The 15,828-nt window shown below is 38.0% G+C and overlaps 1 protein-coding gene across 2 annotated transcripts in view; it reads right to left on the bottom strand.

The window, feature by feature from the left end:
* UCHL3 (ubiquitin C-terminal hydrolase L3) overlaps window positions 1-14,845 on the bottom strand; it is a 39,859-nt gene extending 25,014 nt beyond the window's left edge. The window contains exons 1-5 of one of the 2 annotated variants that reach the window (XM_033051447.2): window positions 14,691-14,845; window positions 14,448-14,459; window positions 4,654-4,782; window positions 1,404-1,560; window positions 971-1,056 (exon numbers count right to left, since the gene is read on the bottom strand). In XM_033051447.2, the coding sequence (XP_032907338.1) occupies window positions 971-1,056; window positions 1,404-1,560; window positions 4,654-4,782; window positions 14,448-14,459; window positions 14,691-14,732 (426 nt within the window). In that variant the 5' untranslated portion in view covers window positions 14,733-14,845. The remainder of the gene's footprint in view (window positions 1-970; window positions 1,057-1,403; window positions 1,561-4,653; window positions 4,783-14,447; window positions 14,460-14,690) is intronic. The other variant, XM_033051448.2, reaches the window with a different exon arrangement.
* Window positions 14,846-15,828: the final 983 nt, after the last annotated feature.

The raw sequence follows: 15,828 nt of genomic DNA, 5'->3' as shown, positions 1-15,828 counted from the left end.
TATAATAAATAAGAAAGATAATAAACAAATAATCTCCACCTCCAAGGATCTCAGAAAAGCACTATTTCAGTTTCATAACAGTGAATTCAGGTCAAGTATCTGAAAGTTTGTAATGGCACTTTTGCACACAGAAAACACTACAAGCATTTTTTATCTATCATTTTGAACAGAAAAAAGAATTTAGATAGAAGCTCTGATCAGTCATTTTATGTCTAACATTTCCATAGAAAATGTCATAAATCCCCACTGTTTCTGTTTGTTACTACTTTCTTTAGCCAGGTGTTAACACTCATATTCCTGAGGGTTTCACAATATGCTAAAAGCGAACTCTGCCTTAAAAATCATCAAGGTTTTCATTTTGAGAGAGGACCATGATTACCATCAGGAGCGACAGTTTGCCATCCACCACTGGCCAGATGTTTCTGCCACATCCTTTCAAATAACACTAATGATGTGGTTGACCACATTATCAGCTAGCACATCTCATGTTTTAGGATGGTAGGGGAAGGAGATCATATTTCAGCCAAAACAGCTCTTTGTGCGCTTCAAATGCACACAGAGATATGACTGGAAGGCACAAATTAAAAGAGGCAGTAAAAGGACTATCCTTTCAGCAATAGCCCCAGATCAGCTTAAACTGGCCATTAAACTACATCCTGAATTCACAAAAAAAAAGAATAAAAGAATATGCACACATTTCTCATGCATTTCAAAGTAATTTTAAACAGAGTCAGGGAATTAATATGCATGAGAACACTGAAAAAATCCATTCTGCTGACTGAGCTATGGGCAGGCAGGAATACTCTAAAACACCAAAGCAGAGTTTCCTTTGTAGCAACTGTTTGATCACAAGCTTACTGTAAAATCAAGTTTGTTCAGGTGTTTCATTTAGTCAACCCCCAAGGACAGTACCTGCTCATACAAGTAATTCTTACACCATTTAAAATAAAAGTAAAATCTTGATACTAACTTCATAAGTTTCTAGGTATTTGGCCCTCTCTTCAGGAGTCATAGATAATGAATCTTCTAGGAACTTTTTCAGTGAAGAATTAGTTTCTTTAAAAAATTAAAAAAAGACATGATTAGTGTCATGTTTAAATTCCAACTTTATTCACAGCTTACAGAATCCAACAAGAGATCTGAAGATAGAATTGCACTGTATTTTTAAGACATAGAAGGCTGACTGCAAGGTTAACTGCTGTCTGCTGCATTTCAAGTAGTTTAGTTCACAAATTAGTATAAAATATTATTTTTGTAATTATAGGTAAAAATGCACTCCTTTTACCTTTATGAACGGCTATATTAAAAGAAAATAGTGCAAAACATACCCTTCCCTCTATGGCTTCCAACAGTTGAGGAAAGAGAGGGAAAAGCCAACAAAAACCAAACCAAAAAAATCTTACCAAAGTTCATTTTATCTCTGTTGTTTGCAATAGCATGAATTAGCCCAATTGTTCCACAAGCATTGTTAATGGTCTGCTTCATGAAATACACTGATGATTTGACATCTTGTCCCTTAGCTTTTATCCTCTCTTCTTCTTCTGTTCTGAAGGTTTCATACTAGAAGGAAAGAAAAAGATATTTCACAAATAGTACAAATTATTCAAGACAAAACAATTTATAAAACACAACAGCTAATTAATACTGCCACTTTAAATGTTTTAACACATGGTCCAACAAGTATATATAAACTCACCTGAACTGCTCTATACTGTTTCTTAACCCAATGCCTTCACACTTGAAACATCGTTTTGAATATGAGATATCTAACCTAACTTCAAAAATAAGTATTTCCTTGATCTGAGCTCATGTCACCACCTCTCTTCAATGCAACTAAAGACTTTTTAAGGACAGAGGTGTCAAAGTGCTCTCAAGAAAGCCATAATACTTTAAGTGATTAATCATCGTGAAACATTCTTTAAAAATTTCACTGCTACATTTAATTTTTCCCAGGAGTATAAAATAAGATCTATATAATATCCAAAGCCTCAAAACAGGACCTTCTAAAGCCACGTTCATAAAGAAAACTTTTTTTTTTCTGTAGCAAAAAGAGAATTTGCTATGACTGGACAATCTTAAGTGCCTGTTTTAAAAAGATCATATTTAACTAAAATCTGTTATACTGTGTTGGTTTTGTGCTTTTTCTGTTGCTGGCTGTGATTTGTTGGTTCTTTGCTGGTGGTGCTGTTATGTTTTTTTTAACTGGATTTGTTCAAGGTTTTTATTTTCTTTCTTTAAATTTTAATTTCAAACAGAAAAATAAATAAATAAATAAATAAATCCACAAATGTTCCAGACAATACTTCCTCCTTTGCCTCTTTTACTAGGTACTTTTGCAGACAAAAAAAATAATCTGAAGTGAATGGGCTTTTTATACAAGTATGATGAAAGTAAAGTATGAATGCAGAACGCTATCAAGGAACTCTTCCTGCAAACTTCTAAGAAATTTCCCTTGGGCTCTCTGTACTGTCAGTGACAAACAAAACCAAAAAACTTTTTCTGGCATAATTTTCTGTATCTGCAGGTTGTCTCAATGTTCTGAATAGGCTAAGTAATAGCAAGAGCATTATAAACCATTTAAACTTGGTTTATCTACAGGCAAATACAAAAATAGCCTTAATTGAGATACAAGTTTCATGGAGTTTAATTGGACAACAAATTCAGACTACAGCGGTGAACAATACAGCTGCCATTCATTCCCTCCCAACCAAAATAAAAACCCCAGCAAAAATAAACATATAAATGCTGAGAATACCAAAAATACAATTTTGAGCAAGGATCAAACCAGATCACCTCAAGAGGTTCCTCCTAACCTCCTAACCTAATGGGATATCACAATTTATATTCATATATTCATTTATATCCCATAATTTATATTAATATTCATTCATTAGGCCCAAAATGGCCAACACCCACAAGATTCACTTTGTCTACAACCTACTATGAAGACTAAGAAACCATTGACCTTTAAAGTGGACAACAAACCTAAAATTATCTGAATGCTAACAAGAGTAGCTTGCCCTAAAAAGCAAGTTCAAGGAAACTGATATACAAGAACCACAAAACAACTGAACTTCCAGACAGAAGAACAGACAGATATGCGAAAAAAGCGTTTACAAAGGCAGCAAGACTAATAGGTACTTTCATAAATGTAGACATGGTCAAGAAACAAATCATAAATTAAAGTGTAATTTTGCAGGCTGTTTAGAAAGGGAGGCTGAGGAGGGAAAAACTACTCCAGAAATACAAAATTATTCTCAAGGGCCTTGAGAGTTTACACTGACCAACAAAAGCTCCTAAACATTGGAATCTCCCATGAAACATTCATCCTTCACACAGCCAGGCTAAACAGTTGATAGAAACACTTGTGTCCCTTGTGTTTCAGAAGGATTAACATGCTGAACACTTGACTGATTCTCAGATTGACTGATTCATGCAACACAGCACACATTGTTTCTCTGGTTTTGTTTGCCATATGTTTCTTTAGGACGAAATCAGACACACCTTCTGGAACAAGAGCAAGGTTGTTCATTCCCATGGGATAATGTTCCCATAGCATGATCCAAAAAAAAGGTTTGCACAAGCACAGAGTCAAAAGAAAAGTGACAGTCACGAAAGGAGCTCATACCTGTAGCTCAAACAGCCAGACAGAAATGACAGCACACAGAAAACAATGCCTCAAAGGTGACAGAAAGGACATTTCCTGAAGACAAGTGAGTTGAAAGTTTGATTAAGCTCAAAACTATCAAGGTGACTGAAATCAAGCTTGAAAAGTACTGCCTATATAGCTGTTTTGGAAAAATGGACAATGCATAGATTTAAGGGAGATAATGTGTAGGACACTGACTGGTCACTCCTCTTTGTTGTAGAAGTTAAGCTTCAATAGCCCAGTGATTTGTCCTTATATGTTACATTATTTTTGAGAGACATATTAAAAGAATGAATTGTGGACAGATTCACTTCAACCTTTTTGGCTGACCTTATCACAATTATGTAATAGTTATGAACCTGAAAGATCAATACAAATCACACTATGTAAAAACGTGATGACACAAAATGAGCACATTGAAGGTTTCACCAAAGCAAGTTCTTCAAAGTCCAATACCGTGAAAGACAGGGGGAAGTTGTCTTTCATCTTAATAATATGTCCCATCTGTCCAAGAAGTGAAAGCCACATCAATACTGATGACTGAACTGAAAGTGGATTGAAGTGGACTGAAATTTGAAGGACTGTCAGTGTAACAGGACAAAAACTCAAAAAGGAGGTGCATATTGTCCTACACACTATTTCGTATTTTCCTTATGCTATTGGAGCTTTCTGCTAAAATCAGCAAATTGAGCCATTTCACAGTGCTTATTATAAAAAAACCCTTAAATTCCCTGTAATAGAAAAGTGTGAGGCATATTTCTCTATGCTTCTACATAAGTTTTTCTATTCTGATTTGAAAAAAAATCAGAAATATATGTGCAAGGTTATCAAAAGAAGGTTCTGAAAGAAGCATTTTCTTGTGTGATTTTTAATGAAGAAGTCTCTTGAATAAAGCTTGAGTTTCATCTTGACTCTAATATGACACCAAAGTACAAGGTTCAAACTTTTATTCCCATTTAACTTATGGTGAAAGCAATTAACTGATTATTAAAATAAATATTTACCTTTTCTGTTATTGGAAAGAGAAGTAGTACTGCACATACTGGTCTTGGCACCATGCTAAGCAGTTCTGGTTCCATACCATAAACATCTACAAATTGCCAGTCAGGATGTATACCCAACTGTTTCAGGAACTGGAAAAGAAAAAAAAAAGCATACTATTAAACAGGTACTCTCAAACACCTATCTTTTGAGTATCCCCAATATGAAATACATTAAAACAGCCCATACTTTCTAAAATTTAGGGAGAATAAAAGAGATACAAGTTTTCATAAATAAGGCTGAATAAATCACACAAAAACACAAAGTCACCATGTTTTATGTATTCAAATAGTCTTTATGGAAGGGAAGTGGAAACACTCCCAGCACTATTTACTGAACCATTAAAGCATTTTGACCATTTTAAGAGTGTTCTGCCACAAAACAGAAGAGCGCTGAATATTCACATTAACTGGAAATCATCAGAGCCATCAGTCAGAGCACATATGAACAAACTTATGGCATCAATCGACTCTGTATGGTATTATTTGACTTCATGGCTTCAGAATACCTGGCACCAGTGCTCATCTTGGAGCTCCTACAAGCAAAATATGTTAGGAGCAAAACCACACAAGATACACATTTTAGTAGGTATATCTTTTACAAGAAAAATCCCTTCAAACTATGACAGAGTAATATATTTTGAAGATTGGATGTTCACTTTTAAATTGGATATTCTTCTTGTGCTAAATTAAACTACAGAGATGATCTGAGACAAATCTTTTCATTGTCAGTCTGGAAGAACATAACTGAATTCAGTAACTGTTGTTACTATACACACACAGTGGCCTTTCACAATTATATGAAGAAACTAATTGTACACTGTGGCATATACAGATCTTTGAATGAACATGGGGAAAAGGGGAAGTGTTAAGTATTTAGTAACTGAAGAAACAGAAGACAGTGTATTTTGAAAAAAAAAAATTCAAAACAGAAGGGACTACATGTATGGGTACATTAGAATATTAATTGCACTTCTAGTACTTCTCTTATTAAACCAGTGATTAATCTATCATTTTTATTGCAGGAAAAGTAACACAACCGAAAAAATTCCATTTTCCATTCCAGTATCATTTGATATTTTGCAATATACATGAAATAAGGCTACAAATGCCCACAAATAAAAAAAATCCCCAAACACTCACCTAGAAAAAGACCCCACAAACCAGAAAAGACAATGATAAAGGATACCATTAATTTACTGGACAAATAAGTGATTTAGATACTCTTGCTCTTTTCTACGCCACTGGGAAAAAAAAAACACCAAGCAACCAACCAACAAAAATAACGTAAAACCCTTTAAACACCAAGTCAACAAAATGCTCATTAAATCCTAGAATGGTTTAGTCAAACTCCTGAATTAAGAATTTAATGGAACTAAAACTCCATGGATACAGGGCACCTTTCCTTATTCATGTTACCATACCACCTAGAAACTTCACAACCTGAGGAATTTTAACTTCCAGCAAACAATGAGAGTGACAAAGAAAAATGATGGTCAGTACTACAGAGGACAGCAAGAGCATAGGCTTAGTATGACAAGCAGTGATCTTAACACACAGCCAGACTAACAACTCTGCTTTAGAATCATAAACCAAAAATAAAATACTAAGGATAGACCCAAAATAGGCAAAGAAGATATCTCTCCGTGTGTCAAGAGGGTTTCATTCAGGCCTGGGGAAAAAGATAGAAATATCCTTCTGAAAATTATTACATAGATTTAAAAAATCGTGCAGCGTAAGTCCCTGTGTAAAAGAGAGTGACATATGGGTAACAGATGAACAATAGATGGTAAGATGGGAAGACAAAGTCATTTGAATTTTAGAACAGCAGGAAGTTCAGTATGCTTTTTAGACACTGTCTAAAATGCTGTTTAGACAGCATCACTGTCTAAAAAGGAGAGACATCTCTACTGTTTTCCTTTCCAATTATTTAGGGATTATCAAAGCAATTTTATTCTACAAATACCTACTGTAAAGAACAGTTAGTGTTCTTTGAGGGTCCACTCAGTTTCAGCTGTTCACTTAACTTATTGATACTATGTAAGCAAGATAATATAAAATAGCAGCTTGATATTTCTCTAGATCTGCACAAGAGAGTATCAGATTTTTTTAAGACACTGATTATCACACTGCTGACAATTCTTAATTTATAGGTCTTTGAGCTTTTACCTTAAAAAAGAAAAAAAGAAAAATACTTGGCTATATTACAGAAGTCTTAGAGAAGCTCAGGAAGAACAACAGCAGCACGAACTACCCCCCTCCCCCCCAACATCTGTATCTAGTATTCACTTTTTCACAACTTTATTTTTATAGATTATTGTCATAGTTTTGGTTGATTCTTTTCTTCTTGTCTTAAAAGACCTTGCTGAATAACACTTCCTAGTTTTCCACTGGTCCAGCTAACCAATAGACAAAAAACCACTTTAGAAACTGCTTTACACCCCTCACCCTTATCTGCACTTCCTATGAATTTATCTTTTTTGCCCAAGTATTTCAGAAGGTCCTTCTTTCTCACCTGACTACTACTGTTTGCAACTAGCTAAGGGAGAGCGCAGATAAGATGGAGACTTATCTCAGCAGCCCACAGCAAAACAATGAGAAACGAGGTTGAAACATGGGGAAATTTGAACTTGATAAGGAAGGCATTTAAAAATGTATTTTAAAAATAACATAGTAAAACACTAGCACTAACTGTCCAGGAGACTGTGGAGTTCGTGTCATGAGAAATTCAGAACTTGACAGGTTGCTGAGCAACTTGTTTTGAACAGAGCCTGGTTGGTCTGCAGAATACAAAAGCCCCTTCCAGCCTACCTCATTCTATTCTAAATGATCACAAATTGAAACTTGGTATGTCTAAATGTTGGTTAATAGCAAAAACATTACAATAGGCACTTCTAGGCACTTTACCTACAGCATGTGGTTTAAGCTATTCTGTTTTCATTGCTGGTACCGCTACTTCAGCCTACTAGGTGTTAGGCATTGAAAAAAGCACAGAACAGCTATCTTTAATATGAGTTTAGAATCCTACTTCTGCCAACACAGTTACAGAGCCAGCAGAAGATCTGATCTATCAGGCTTATGGAGATGGAGAAATGGTAAGTGGAACAAGACAACTTAAGGGTGAAATTTATTAGAAACTTATGCTTATATTTATTATATACTTACAATATATAAATTGTAAAAAAAATTGTAAGTATATAATAAATATAAGAATTAAATTTATTATAAACTTATTTTAAAAGTGCACAATTGAAATATTGTCTAAGCAGTAATGTGCTTCTCTACTCTGTCACTTGCATGGAAAAACGAAGTGAGGACAAAAACTGAAACAAAATAGGAGTTCAAAATTTAAGTGCAATTAAAGTTGGACAACATCTGCAAATAGTTCAGGAACACCACATTTTATATACTAAGACATTATACTCAAGACCTGGATTTTTCCACATTTTACTGTGGTATTTATATAAAAGTTGGAACCGTGAAAACATAAAACAGGCAAAATGCACAAACATTTCCAGACTCTCAGATGCAGAAGTCAAGAGAGCTTCTGTGGGAAGAACCAACGGTTGCCATCCTCTTCTAAGCACAAATGTAAACCAAACACCCACATCATCCACATTTTATTGTACTTCTGCTGAATGCATTAAAGCAGCTCTATATCACAACAAAATGACAGTTAAGACTTTCCTCTGCAAAAAATGAAATGTTCCTATGGCTTTAGGAAACTGGAAGAACAACATGTAAATAAACCAATTAAGACAAGCAATATTTTCTAACTTTTCATTACAGCAGAAGAATTTTTGGCACTTTATTGAATTCAAGGTGGTTTTTTCACTTAATAGTAGTAAGATACTGAGTAAAAGGTAACTGATTGAATTATCATCAAGAAAGGGGAAATTATTCATTTCTTAAAGTATCCAATTCTTATTAATCTATATTAAAAATACAAATGCACAATATTTTGCTTTTAATTCTTTACACATCATTTCTAGAAGCATGTAACAAAATCAAGTCTATTTCTATTTCTAAAAATCAAGTCTGTAAACCAAGTGAAATTCCTTTCTAGAAATAAGGGAACCACCCTAGCAACATTTTATTGCTGGAGCATTATAAGGATATATTTCTCCATTCTTTCATCATCACATTTATGTAATTAAAACGAAGGAATAATTTTTCAGTACATTTTAGAGACAGCATCATTTCACTCATATTTAGCAGCTGCAAAAACTTTGGTTCTGTATAGCAGGTCAAAAGGCACACCAGGAGCAAAGAGATAGTTGGAACTTACATAAGCTGCTTTATTCTTTTTTACCAACTACTCCTCACTCAAGAACGGCCACAGTACGATCTTGTTCAAACAAGAGATGATCCATTATAACAGACTTCCTTTTTTAATCTCTTCAGATTCTGAACTTTGGGACACCATAATGAAGTTCAAAGAACACAACCTATCGCAAATTTTTTTTCAAAAAAATGAGAAAACTTACAGCTATTCTATTCCTTCAGGTGTGTTCTATTCTGTTCTACAGCTATTCTATTCCTTCCAGGTGTGTTCATTACTTCATGGTGTCTAAATAAGCAACACTGACTCACAGTTAGTATTCCTGCTCTTCAAAACGAGTGGTATATATTTTTCACATATCCATAAAGCAATTTTGAAACTTAACACTCAGTATGCCCAGGTACTGCTGTACATATTCAAACAGGGCATCCCACAAGCAGCAATGCAAAAAAAAAGCACTCAGAAATCTGGACGAACCAGCTGACCAGGCTTCCTCCGAAACCAGTGAGCAAGAGCTTCAAAATGCTTCCAGCAGAGTCCTGAGGTGTTGATACTGAGCCACTGATTCAAAACAGAATACACTGTGTTATTCTGTGAAAAACACTTAACAGACCTGTTTCCATGATCTAAGAAGTAACTCATAACAGGGAACAAGCTGGATTGACCCACTCTTCCAAATAAGCTGTTATACACATTTCTATTTTTGCACTTTACTGAAACAACCATTGGATTCTACTGACTCTGCTGGTCCTTTAAGCAAGGAAAATGTTGAAGTGGGAAACAGCATTTTCAGTGCAGCAAGATAATGTATAAGGCATGAACAACTGCCACTTGTTTTCTACTTTCTAACACCCATTCTGTCTTCAAGACTGTAAGGGCTTTCTTGTAATCAGAAGGAAGAAACTGAGGGAAAAAAAAAACATAAGAAGGACCAGAAGTGGCAAACACAAGTAGAGGAATGAAATACATGCTTTTCTTAGCTTTCAATAACTGAAGAACATACAAAGACTGAGCTAAAGCAATCTTTCAACTATTCATATGATTAGTACTCTAAACCCCAAAACAAGTTACAATTTTCCCTGTCCAACATATTTACCTATATAAACTCAATCAGAGGGCTACATACTCGGAGATATTTTAAACTAGAAGCCATTCAGGAAGTGGTCTCAGAGTGGTTACCTACAATTCCTTCATATTTATCCTTGTGTTGATTCTTTGATATGCAGCACCACAGGCTCACCATTCCCCCTTTGCTGGCTCTGTGAAAGGCTTTCTAGGATATTGTCTTTACAGAAAGACACAAACTGAATCCTGGTTTTCCAGCTTCTGAGGCTACATGAGTAATAACAGGTTGTTTTACAAGCATGCACACTATCCCCCCTAATTTTCACTCTTCTTACTACAGAAGAGTTAAACTCCATTCCCTCAACTGAAAAAAAAAAAAAAAGCCATAAACTTAGCTAGGCATTTTTAGAAGGACATTTGTGTTTCTCCACATCCAACATCCTTTCACACCAAGACAATACCTCAGTACCTCATCTGAGTGCTACCTCCCAATGCATGTCAGAAATCCTGTGCACTGCATTTTCAATTATTTTGATAGCTACAGCTCTTCTTTGGGAAAGCTTGTGGGATAGTGTTTCAAAGTCCAGAAAATGAAAAGACCTTTTAGGAAGACTAAGGCCTGCTTCCAAGATATTTAATTCTTCTCTGTATTTGCCTGACACCCTGAAGAGAGGTGTTCCATAAATGGATAAAGACTAGCTGTATCCAGTTTCTGCCATTTGTTCTATGCTTTATGAGCTTTACTGTCCCTGTAACTTTCAAGTCACAGCTGTCAACAGTGTCCATGAGCTAAAATAATTTATGCAGCTGACTCTCAATACGTTAATGGCTTAAAGAACTCAAAACCCCAAATCTTCTCAAAAGTAGGAACAAAGGCCTGAAAATAATGCTGGAAGGTAACTAAGAACCAGCAACTAAGTCCCATGGTGCAAGAGAAACTCAAGCCACAGCCAACACTCTGTAGTTGAACTCTGAAGCCAGTGCTTGAGCTTCATAATCATGCAGTCAATTACTGTATCCTTAGCTGGATATAGTGAAGGCCTAAGTTGAAATCTTATCCAGGAAGCAGAGATGCTTCTTGGAATGTGTAAGATGAAGAAAGTGAAGAGAGAATGAAAAAAGGTGGAAAGAAAAGTATCCACCAATACTTTTTGTTTATCTACACTTCCTAGGCAATCAATCATGGGTGGCAAGTCAGACTGAAGCAACATTATGACGAAGAACAATCAGCTTGTGTTCTGATCTTTTCACTCCAAAAAATTTGCATGAAGCTTTTATTTATTTTTCATAAGAAATTGGGAACAAGATAGACAAACATCATACATATGGTAACTGCTAAACATGATTTTCTTGCTTTCTCTCAGGAAAATCCCATCAGACACCAGGAAGGAGGGTAGCACTGGTCATGTCAGGCCCCTCCCAATGGAAGATCAAAGAGAAGAAACCATTCCCTGTCATCACGTATACAAAATGGAGCTTTGTAAATGCTGAATCATCAACTCTTTCTGTGTCAGAGGTAGACAACAATTCAGACTGTCAGACTGAAGAAGTGAAGGAGAAAAAAGTACAGTGACAATCACTTAGCACTGTATGGTAAGTTTAACTCCTGACTTCAGTCATTTCAACCAGCACTGTGTGCTGCATTGAATGACTGTCTTCTCTCTTGAAAAGATCACTACAGACACATGGCAGACTTCCACCACCACTGGAAATCTTTAAACCTAAGGAAGAATATTCCTGTTTAGCCTCACCATCTAGTTTCTGAACCTTCAAATAATTTTAACATATATGCACAAAGAGATTAATGATTTACAAATTCCTGGACTTATATTACAATATAAACACTTTCAGAGAGAGAAGAACTTCTGAGATATTTTTGAAAGACTTCACATACCTCTAACTGAGAAATACCATTTTTTTCCATTATCATCCTGTCCTGGGGTGACTGTATGTTCCAGTATCCCCATCACCTGTTTCTCCTGAACCAGCTGGGGGAGGGGCCACTGAATGCTTTCTAGTGGAGACCCCTTTGGAGGTCTCCTCACAAAAATTTGCCCTAAACCAGGACACATCTGAATTTCTACTGCAAAGACCGAAAGCCTCATATTTACAGCCTATGCTACAAAACCAGAGAAGACATAGCATGGTAAGAACATAGTAAAAGCAAATGAACATGCATTTAGTACACTTCCTTACTAGTTACTGTTAATAGGGGAATAAGATGATGGGCACAGTAATCAAAACAGTATAAGCATTTATTGAATTGGAATGATAGTTCTAATTACAATCTAACATTAAGAATCTATGTATCTTACAGGTCACTGGAATTTTTATTTTTTTTTTGGTATAAGACTTTACTACCACACCTAGAAATAATTTTAACACTAACAAAAGTAGTATGCATTAGGGATAGTCTAACACTCAACTAAAAAAAAAAATAACAAAAACCAAACAAACAATCCCCAAGAAGAAACACTTGGCACTTGGCTAGATGTCTGTCCCAATACACGTATTAAGTGACTACCAGACACAAATGTTACACCTTGTAGAGGCACGCCATTGGGTTCTTTTAGAAAGACTTCTAGAATGCACAGTACAGAGTACTACAAGAAATGCCCATCCCTGCAATTAATAGGATTTTCTAAAAATTAGTTTGCAACTTCATTAGAATTTCAAATTACTATTATTGTTGTTTCAAACACGAGCAGGATATGAATAACTCATGACTAACAGCCGTGTTGCTACACAGTTCACCACTGTGCTGATGAGATTAAAAGAACAATGATTAATAATGCAAGGTGCATTCATATTCAACAATCACCTTTTTTTTAATATAGTCTAGATAATAACAATCCCTGCTCAGCCAAGACTGGAAAATATAGTGAAGGAGGAAGTCTGATTGGTTTCAAGTGGCCTTTTCTACACAGAAACAGTAACAAGAAAATCCACATGGAGCACAAATTCCTATTATCCATGATCATCTACAACTGATGCATCCATCACCAATGCAAAATCAATGGGCAAAAATGATGGATTTCAAACACCCTTAAAATTGTTCATTTGACATTCCTCTAAGATTTTCTCCATACAACACAAACACACAAGATATTTCAGATTTTAAAATGTCACCGTTTTTTCCTCCTCAATTTCTACTTTAAAGGCGGTCTTAATTTTCACCATGATGAGCTCATCTCAACATCTGGAAAGTCAGAAGTTAGATAACTGGAGATTCTTACTAGTTATTTATTCACTTATTTCCTTCCAAACTGGAATTTAGTCACTGAATTTCAAAAACAAAACCAAAACAAAACAAAAAACCCAACAAACCAAAAAACCCCAAACAAACTAAACAAAACAAACAAACAAAAAAAGAGGAAATTCTAGTGCATGCTCAAGATGGACTCCCATCCCAGGAAAGATTGTCGATTTTAACTCAGGAGACTGGGATTATAGACTCCTCAAATCACTCCACAGCAGCAATACTGTAAGAATTTTTAAATTATTTGCCCTAGAAAACTATGAAGCACAAAAATGATGCAGCATCAAATAACTCATCAAATAACTCTTCATTCTCCTGCAGATATAGTTTGTATATTACAGCAATCACAATTAAAAAAAAACCCCAAACAAAACAATCTTGCCACACAGAAATTCCCAGTTTCCAAAATACTTCAACAATATAGTTTTAAGAATACAATTTTGTTGCTGGAAGTTTCAGAGCTTAAACACCATTTTTAACATTATCAACAGTCCTGCTGAAATCAACAACTGACCATCAATGCTATGCTGAAAATTGTCAGTGAAAACATGATGCAGGGATAGAGTGTGTGTGATTTCCTTTCAGACAGAGCTTATTTAGTGGGAGCATTGTTTTGTGTACTAGAACAAGCTTCCTTTCTCTAGTGTGGGCTCTACCACACTAACAAAGGCAGCAACAACCAACCATGTACATATTGTCATGAATAAGCAGCAAAGTGCAAATATGGTAAACTTACATTATTTTTTATGGTCAGCCAAAGAAGACTGAGAATACAATACTGTGAAACAAGCAGATTCGTACATGTGCCCAAAGCTATCATGTACAGGTCCACACTTAGCACACGTTACATATAAATTAATGTTTTAATCGCTAATTAATGAATTAAAACCCACCTTGAAAAACATCAGAGATTTCATTACAGTAATAGCCAGGCACAACTATTCTCTTTTTCCTGTTCGTTTTTCTTTCACACAGTATCTTTTATGGGAGAGGTTGCAGCAGGTCCGACATGAGAAGACTGAGCGCAGACACGCGTGGGGAAGGAAGGGGGCACTCTCCTTGGACAGGAAGGAGCCTTTACTACACGAACACGACAGGAGATGGGCCCAAAGTTGCACAGACTAAAGGTTACCCCAAATAAAAGCTTCTTACCTGATTCGTGACCTGAAAAAAAAGCAGAAAACAGAAGGGAGTTAAGACCCAGTCGGATCCACGGGATAAGACCTTCCTCCATCCCTGCCACTACCAGCCAGCCCTTAAGAGGCGACGCGGTCCGCACGGCCCGGAGCCCTCTGCCCTCTCCCCTCCGCCATCCTCCGGCCCGCCCCACAGCAGGCAGGCTGCCGGGCGAGCAGCCCCCGCGCACACGCCCCACCGCCCCGGCCGGGCACTCACGTCGGGGTTGGCCTCCAGGGGCAGCCAGCGATGGGGCTCCATGGCAGCGGCGGCGGATCCCGGTGCGGAGCGGGGCGGACCCTCTCAGCGCGGCTCTGACAGCGCCTCACGGTGCCGCCGCGCCTCAGCCCTGACCCGGGGCCGCGTCACCGCGCCGCGCCTCACAGGGGGGACGGGCGAAGGAGGAAACACCCGCCCGCCGCCCGCCCGCACCGCCGCGCCGCTCCGCACTGATGGCCGAGCCGGTGCGCCTGGAGGTGGCCGCCATTCGTCCCCGGAGTGCTCCGGGCGGCAATGCCCGGGAGATTCCCTCTTCCCTGCTTTCTTGGCTCCCCCGGCAATGGACTCTCCCAGCGGGCCAACGGGGTAGTTCCTCTCCCGCGCCGCCGCAGGCGGCGGGGGGCGCGGCCGCTCGGTGTCGGGGCGCGACAAGGGCTGGAGCCGATCCCGGCGGGAGCCGCGGGGCTGTGGGGAGCCCGCCAAGCGCTCCGGCAGCCCGGCCTCTCCAAAGCGGCCTCCCGCAGCTAAGCAGCTAAGGCATGGGCAGCGTTCAGGGAAATTGTCCCGCGGGGACGGCCACGGGGCAAGGCGGGACAAAGGGAGTCAGAGGAACTGCTGAGTGGCAGTGGCAGGAAGTTACCCCCACGCCACAGAATATTCTGAGTTGGAAGGGACCCACAGGGATCATGGAGTCCAGCTCCCCGCCCTGCACAGGACGTCCCCAAAAGTCACACCATGTGCCTTAGAGTGTCCTTGGGGAGCCTCTTCCAGTGCCCAACCACCATCCGGATGAAGAAACTTTTTCTGTTATTTAACCTAAACCTCCCCTGACAAAACTTCAGGCCATTCGCTCAGGTCTTGGCACTGATTGTCAGAGAGAAAAGATCTGTGCCTGCTCCCCGGCTTTATCTTGCGTGAGGAGACCTCAGTGTGGCAGCAAGGACTTGGGTGGTGAGGTCCCCATATGTCCTGCTGAAAATTACTGCAAGATGTGTTACACACGATTAAAAGCAGCATTTATCTGCCATAGCTGCAAATCCCATCATACTTCCCATCTCAGGACCATTAAACATGGCATTTCTTGTCCTTTTGGCTAAGATGAAGCACAGTCTAACACACACATAGCATATACAATGTG

The sequence above is a fragment of the Catharus ustulatus genome, chromosome 2 (assembly GCF_009819885.2).
Source record: "Catharus ustulatus isolate bCatUst1 chromosome 2, bCatUst1.pri.v2, whole genome shotgun sequence".
NCBI lineage: Eukaryota > Metazoa > Chordata > Aves > Passeriformes > Turdidae > Catharus > Catharus ustulatus.
The sequence above is the reverse complement of the archived record's forward strand: the minus strand, read 5'-3'. Positions and strand labels throughout refer to the sequence as shown.